Source organism: Elaeis guineensis, chromosome 4, assembly GCF_000442705.2.
Source record: "Elaeis guineensis isolate ETL-2024a chromosome 4, EG11, whole genome shotgun sequence".
In the NCBI taxonomy this organism is placed as follows: Eukaryota; Viridiplantae; Streptophyta; class Magnoliopsida; order Arecales; family Arecaceae; genus Elaeis; species Elaeis guineensis.
In genome coordinates, this window is record NC_025996.2 from 25,849,560 (window position 1) to 25,857,324 (window position 7,765).

Sequence of the window (7,765 nt, forward strand, 5' to 3'; positions counted from 1 at the left end):
AAAAGCTGGCAACGAAATTATATCCTGACATAAATAAAAGTCAATGTCAATTTATTGAAGCTTTCAAAGCGATGGTGCAGTGAACAAGCGACGAAGGTGTCGCGAAGAATAAAAGAGGAGTTCGTTTGCCATGTGATTACAAAATATTTATCCGATGGGCCCAAGCTGTATTATTCCAATCTTAACTAATATAGTGCTTGCTTATGAGAAATTATTGCATGGACCAGGTCCAAAGGGACCGGGGCAAATCACGCAGTAATTGGTGAAATACAAGGGCAATGTGGCGTGTTAGCGGCTGTGGGATTTGGCGTGGTCAATTGGGTCTGGCTCAAATAATAATTAGACCTTGCTTACTAATTATACTTGAAATAATTGGTTTATGTTAAACATGACCTCGTTCCTTCTAAGGTACTCTCAATTAGTAAACTTGCATTATCTAGTAAAAATTATCGAATAAAATATGGAAAGAGAAAAGGAGACTATTTTTTTTTTTTTAATAAAAACATCTTCAGTTGAAACAAAATATGGTTCCTTCACGTTTTTTTTAAAAAAAGAAATCTTATCATCATCCCTGTCTGGATTAGGGATGAAACGAAATACCCATTCAAGTGTGTGTGTCACACAACCTAGCCTAACCAGTCCAATTGTTTTTTTTTTTTGTTTTGTTATTATAACCAGTCCAATTGTTAGTTGATTCGCCGGCAGTATGAATGACAGCGAGAGCATTATGCCAGCCAAAATTGAGGTAGCGGTAGCAATCTGCCGTGGATTATGAAATAAAATTGGACACAAATTATCACCCATCTCTCTCTCTCTCTCTCTCTCTCTCTGGGTAGAGGATGTAACATTAAATCACCCATCTCTTTTCTGCTAGCCTTTTATTGCTTTTATTGTATCATTTTGGTACATAGTATTTAAGTTCCTTAGATGGTTTGCTGAACAGCTTAATGCATGATCTGAACTCTTGAAGTATCTTTCACTCCAGTCAAACCACATCTAAGACTTAGAGTGGAAGAATATATAATAAAACCTAATAAAATTGTAAACCATTTTTTTCTTGTGAACTGGATACTTGGTGCATTTTAGATAACATCAGTTGCACACTCTCCATGCTTACGGTGCCCAAAGAAATGTCTGGGGTCGCAAGCATTATGACTGACCCATGGTTAATGCCTAAAATGCTCGTACGTACTATATATTTCTAATATCTCCTCGCCTACATGAGTCATAGAGATGGCTCTGATATCATGCATTTATATCGATTTTGGATCTTACCAAGAAAGTTAAAAATTTATTAATTACGAACCTTGGCCTAGTTTACATATCTAAGGCTTTTCAGATGCATACATCATGTAGAACCAAAATAAAAATTTAAACAGGTCCTTGTAGAAAGTACGTACTTTGTCGTGCCATGCACCTTCAAAGGTGACAACCCTATATCGATCATTTGAATCTTTTGAGACCAACACTTTGAACTTGATTTGGTAGCGAATTGGATCTTCTCTGGTTTGTAATCGAATGGGAGAGGTCTGGTTATCAATCATGGACCATTATGTGATTTGCAAATAGTGCGTGGTTGCGAATAATTGCGACTCTATGGTTGAACTGAACTAAGGAGGTCTTAAACTCGATCCTTGATTTCAAGCTTATATCTAGCTAAATATATGGCATAGCTTGACTCCATAAACTCGATCCTTGATTCCACAGCTTGAAGCTTTTCGGTGAGCAAGTTGGAAATATATTACATCTGTTGTTCCCCCAACACCTCCGCACGTCTTGTCATTTTTATAATTACTACCAGCCACTTATTTCATCATTTGGAGGTGCCGAGTTTGGTCCCAACCGCTATCCGGCTCCAGCTTTGTCCGCACATGGCCTCGGTCGTTAAATAATCAGCCCAATGAGTAAAAATAACGCAAGTTGTCTCGGGTTCTTTGCTTATAAATAGTCATTCAATGCCAAGTTCATAGTCGGAGTGAGATAGGAAAAGGAGATAGCGATGGCTTTTAGAAGGGGAGGAGAGGTGTTGCTAGCCTTCGTAATGGCCTTGTGCCTGAGTGCTACCAAATTAGAAGCTCAGCTCTGTACGGGCTACTATCACAATACTTGCCCTCAAGCTGAGTTCATCGTCATGGATGAGGTTAAGAAGGCCATGGCAGCCGACATTGGCTTGGGTGCCGATCTTTTGAGAATGCACTTTCATGATTGCTTCGTTAGGGTTGGTTCCCCAAACTTTTTTTGTTTCTTTTCTCTTGTTTGCCTCATAAAATGGCCTGTCTTGGTTGTGTGGTGCAATTTTTAGCTACGAAAGTTCCACAAAAGAATGATATGTGCCTATGCCTTGCTTGTAACATCCTTGATTTGTGTTTTACGTTGAACATTGGGTTCCAAATGCCTCTTATATTTTCATGCATTGTTGTTAATTTGTATTGCTGGAATAACTAATTACCGCCACCTATATATATTTAATAAATAAAATGGCATTTGGAATTCTGTGATGTTAGGGTTGCGATGGATCAATTCTCATTGATTCCACGCCAGATAACACGGCAGAGAAGGATGGTCGACCAAACAATCCGAGCCTGGAAGCGGAGGCATTTGAAATCATTGACAATGCCAAGAAACGATTGGAGGCGGAGTGCAGGGGAAAGGTTTCCTGTGCCGATGTACTCGCGTTTGCTGCCAGAGATGCTGTTGTGCTGGTAGGTTAATTTGCTTCACTTTCTTAGTGCACCAGTCCTATATACTCCAACCAACGGAAGCCTAGATTCTAGCAGAGATATTAACATTCCACAAGACTTCAATAATAATAGAACGGAACATGAAGTTTTCACAAAAGTACGACCACAAACGCTGGCCAGCTATTAATTAACTAAGACATGGAGCTTTCGATGGTCACCTTTAAAATCTCGTAACTTTGATTGATTCATATCTCATCTTGCACAGAGTGGAGGACTTTATTACGAAATCCCTGCAGGCCGAAGAGACGGAAGGGTTTCAAAAGCAAGCGAGACATTGACAGAGCTCCCTCCCCCATTTTTTGACCTCAACCAACTGACTTGGAGCTTTGCTCGAAAAGGGTTGACCCAGGATGACATGATAACCCTCTCAGGTATATTGCATTAGAAGAATGCAGTACTCTCCTAATACCGCGATGACTAGGAAACCTTGAAAGGAAATTAATTAACTAATTTCTTGTAAATGCATTTTATAGGAGCACATACAATTGGCCAGTCTCACTGCAGCTCCTTCAACAGTAGACTCTACAATTTCAGCTCAACCTCCGGCCAAGACCCGAGCTTGGATCCAGTGTATGCAGCCCAACTGAAACAGAAGTGCCCGAATACGAGCAGTGGTGCAAACCAGCAGGTGCCAATGGATCCAAATAGTCCAACCACGTTTGACACTAGCTATTATGGATCTCTCTTAGCGAATCGTGGTCTGTTCACTTCCGACCAGGCTTTGATGTCAACTCCGGCTACGGCAAAAAAGGTGTGGGAGAATGCAGTTGACGGGTTGGCCTTCCAGAAAAAGTTCGGAGAAGCAATGAAGAAGATGGGCAACATTGGAGTCCTCACTGGAAGCAAGGGAGAGATAAGAGAAAATTGTAGGGTGGTGAACGGATTCCATTGACCACATGCATGCACTACTCGCGGTGCCTGATGTTCTTTCGTATCTTGGCTATTTAATAGTAGTTACTAGTACTTTGAAGTCACGTGTGCTTCTGGTTAGTTTTCATCATTTATTTTAAATCCTTGAGTGATGTGAGATCTAATAATGATGATGTAATAATAAAGTCGGAAGACATGTTTTTCTTCGTAATCCAAAGTGATAATATTGTTGTTTTTATATCGCAGTATGCGCGGCTTGATTCCCCATTTGTAATCTTCTATAGATTATAATTTTTATTTTTATTTAAAAGACATAAAAGGAAAACTAAGTGAGGAGCATTTTGGTAGAATATTGTGCTGATTAAATGTTACTCCCATTTTGGAAAAAATAATGCAAGACAAGTTGCATTTGATATTTCACATGAATGGCCTCTAACTGGATATTTGGGCCTTTGGGCTGCTTTCCGGCCATGCAGGCATAATGCATTTAGCTCGGTTCCACCACCCACCCCACTATGCACTATATTTCTAGAAGATATCCTAGCTTTTAGAGATCAGGCTTGCCGTTATGGCTACCCTAGCCGTGATCAGGTAATGGTCTAGGCTCTTTTTGTACACCACAAATCAGAATTCTCTCTCGCGCCATCTTCTGCTCTCTTTTCTCTCTTCGCTTGCGAACTAATTCTACTACATCTACTACCCTTTTTTCTCATGTTTTGTATACCTTCTTTGAACAACTGAAGGAATTGATAAAATCAGGGCTTCCACATCCTTGTGCTGCACACTGGAGGAGCTTGGTTGAACCAAGATCTATCGATCGTACCTCAAGGGCATTAGACTGCTACCCTTAGGGCAATGCTAGCACATCTGCCATACAGGTTCGCTTAATCTTCGGTTTATTTAATAGTAGTTACTAGTACTTTGAAGTCACGTGTGCTTCTGGTTAGTTTTCATCATTTATTTTAAATCCTTGAGTGATGTGAGATCTAATAATGATGATGCAATAATAAAGTCGGAAGACATGCTTATCTTTGTAATCCAAAGTGAGTGACATTGTTGTTTTTATATTTGCAGTAAGCGGCCCGTGTCCTTCTCATTCGTACTCTTTTAATTACAGAATTATTAGTTTTACAAAAATAAAAGAAGAAAAATAAAATGTGGGGCTATGGGAACAGCACAGAAGTTCATTCAGAACAACGATTTTAAGTTTCATATTCTCCGTGGATCTAGTGTTAGTTAACAGTAAAATTTTAGGTACGAATTTTTCTCTCCCCTCACATAGCTAACCTTTGCCATATACTTTTTTTTTTTTTTTTTTTTGAATGAAAGAGGAGCAGATGATATGCCACCCATCTTTTAATACTAAAAATTATTTATATAGGATAGAGTAGAGTAAAACAGAGTGCAAGAAAACAAAATCAAGAATCCGTGAAATGATAAGAGCAACGATTGACTACAAAAAATTGAAAAAAGAGGATGAAGTAGAAGTCATTTATAGTAATAACTTTGATAGGCACTCTTTAGTTAATACTCACAGCTCTGAAAATTATGGTAGAAAATAGTCGGTACTTCTAATAATCTCAAATTTTGGAGACATACTTGGTATGCTATGTACTAGCCAAAGGTCTGTTTGTGATCCATCGAATTTGGTTGGATCAGGATGCGAAGAGAATGAGAGAGGAGAGAGGAGGCAGTGAGAGCATGGAGGATAATGCATGAGAGAACAAGAGCCCTGGGACCCCTAGATTGGAAACAAAAGGACTTGGGTATGCTTTGAAAAAAAATAATTTTTTCATATTCAAGGGCGCTCCCCCTCTCCTTCTCTTTTCTCTCTCTACCTCCCTCACCCCCCTCCCTTGTTCCAATTGAAACTCACTCTTCTATGGTACACATGATGCATCGAGCTAGTCATCCATTTATCAAATAATGCATGCTGTACGTATGGACGGCTCGTGCCTATGTGTGCATTGTTTGCTGGTTGTCCATCCTATGATGGACATCTTATGTGATCGATGCACTGCATGCTGTAGTATACCATAGAAGATCCGTGCTCCTCCTAATCCAGTTGGATCTGATGAATTATTCTCATATACCCTAAATCATATTAAAGATTATCTCTTCTCTCCCTAGCTTTTATTTCTAGGGTCACATAGACTTAGAGAATTGAGGCCAACGTGACTTAGGTAATTTGCTGGTGGTCGTTACTCCATGCACATGTGGGGAAGAGGGTCTTGATTTGGATCTGTACGGTAAGGCAGTATTTCCACGCAATTAAAATGTGGGTGTCAATGGGTTATGTTGGCTTGTGTAGCCAGTGATCCAACATGAGAAAACCCTCGTTGAGGCCAGAAAGAAAGTCTTTGTGCATCGCATATAGTACAATAAATTGATGTGAAATATACTGCTCAATCATATTAGACTACATAGTGCAGTTAATGGTGGGACAGATATTTAATGTCATTTATTTTTTTTCTTTCTTCATTTTTTAGTGACGAAAATATCTTTCCTCCATAGAATAAAGAAAGAACAGTATCATTATTTTCTGATGTCTTATATAATTTTTTATAAATATATATGATATTCTGTATAATATATATTCACCACCAACTACTGTAGAGATTAGAGACCTCTTGGCGAACCATGGGCTTGGCTGAACTCCTGTATCAACTGGTGCCACCGCAATGCTAGTGAAACAGAATGCTGAGAATTCGCTAGAATTCAAAAGAAAGATTGAGAAACTATGGTGAAGAAGGGTCCAACTGAGGTCCTTACTGGTAGCAATGCAATCTTGCAGGGTGAGGATAAGGGATGCTACAGGTTGGATATGACTTCTTTGATGTGGTTTCTTCTTCGACTTTGTGCATTTTAACCAACTACAGTCTATCAATGGAGTTACTGGTGATTGGATCACGCGCTTAAGTAGGGCGATCCTTTATCTCTCTTATTCTTTCTCCTTGCTATGGGTAACCTGTGGATCTGTGGCGACATCTGGATCCTACAGTTCAATGATGATACTATCATCTTCGCACAGACTAAGAAGTATTATATTGCTATACCTAAACTTCTACCGTACTCTTCTGAACTGGCATCTAGCCTCTCGATTAACCATCACAAAAGCTCTACAGTCGAGGATTGTGCGAGATAGCTCAATTGTGCTTTGGTTACAACAATTTTCAATCACTTGGGGTTGCCCTTGAGTGGAAGAAGACCCACCAAAGGAGATTCTTTGCCTCTCATTCAACGCATGGAGTCCCGTTTATCCACATGGAAGAGCAAGCAAATTCTTATCGTTTGTGGGTAGGCTCACTCTTGTTAACTCTATGCTCACCTTGTTATCGATTTACTACATGTCTCTCTTCAAGTTGTCGTCTTGGGCTGTCAAAAGGATTAACAGAATATGGAGAACCTTTCCATGGTCTGGATCCTCTTTGACTAGTAGTTTGTCCTGCGAAGTTACTAGAAAGCTGTCTGTATGCAAAAAGAGGAAGAAGACCTTGGTGTTAAAGACTTACAACTCCTGAACTTGGCACTGCTCTTGAAATAGGGATGGAGAATGCTCTTGAATGGGGATGGACTGTGGAAAAAGCAGATCAATCTTGCATATTATACTAACAAGCCCACAAGGAGATGCTCCAGTCGCTCTCTTCTAGAAAGACCCATGGATTTGCGATGCCCCTCTAAAGCTGATTTTTCCCAATCTGTATTCCCTTGGTCGCAAGAAGAATGGTGTGGTTGCTCAATTCTTCAATCTAAGAGCTCTCTCTTGGTCCATCAAGTCGCTGCCGAATGCCTCTCTTGATACTAGATCCATCCCAGATTGTTGATCTCCTCAGCCTTGTCTCCCACATTTATTTCAATGATACAGCTGATCGCTTTGTTTGGAAATCTGCTAGCGATGGTCAGTTCTCCACTTTATCTCTCTATCACTTCTTGAATTTTATTGGAGTAGCTTGCAGTTTTGCACCGACGCTCTGGAGCCTAAGTACACCTCACGAATTTAAATGTTTCCTCTGACTGGCTTGGAGAAAAAAAGCCAAATATAACAGATATGTTAGGCAACAAGCTCCGCATGCATCTTGGAACTAGTGCGGAGAAGCACCGGAAACGGCAGATCACCGCTTCTCTACTTGCACCATCTTCTGCTTGGGTAAATA

The 7,765-nt window shown here is 40.0% G+C and overlaps 1 protein-coding gene across 1 annotated transcript; it reads left to right on the plus strand.

Moving 5' to 3' along the window:
• The first annotated feature begins 1,985 nt into the window (after positions 1-1,985).
• LOC140856901 (peroxidase 5-like) lies at positions 1,986-3,849 on the plus strand. The gene is made up of 4 exons (XM_073255120.1): positions 1,986-2,218; positions 2,505-2,702; positions 2,947-3,112; positions 3,215-3,849. Exons 1-4 carry the CDS (start codon positions 2,000-2,002, stop codon positions 3,631-3,633), a joined length of 1,002 nt encoding a protein of 333 aa, XP_073111221.1. The 5' UTR covers positions 1,986-1,999; the 3' UTR covers positions 3,634-3,849.
• The last annotated feature ends 3,916 nt before the right edge of the window (positions 3,850-7,765 follow it).

What these genes read in the sequence shown, in the direction of transcription:
- LOC140856901 (XM_073255120.1), top strand. Translation starts at nt 2,000, where the DNA reads ATGGCTTTTAGAAGGGGAGGAGAGGTGTTGCTAGCCTTCGTAATGGCC. An exon ending in TTCATGATTGCTTCGTTAGG is followed by an intron (nt 2,219 to 2,504) that starts GTTGGTTCCCCA and finishes CTGTGATGTTAG; the next exon opens with GGTTGCGATGGATCAATTCT. An exon ending in TGACATGATAACCCTCTCAG is followed by an intron (nt 3,113 to 3,214) that starts GTATATTGCATT and finishes TGCATTTTATAG; the next exon opens with GAGCACATACAATTGGCCAG.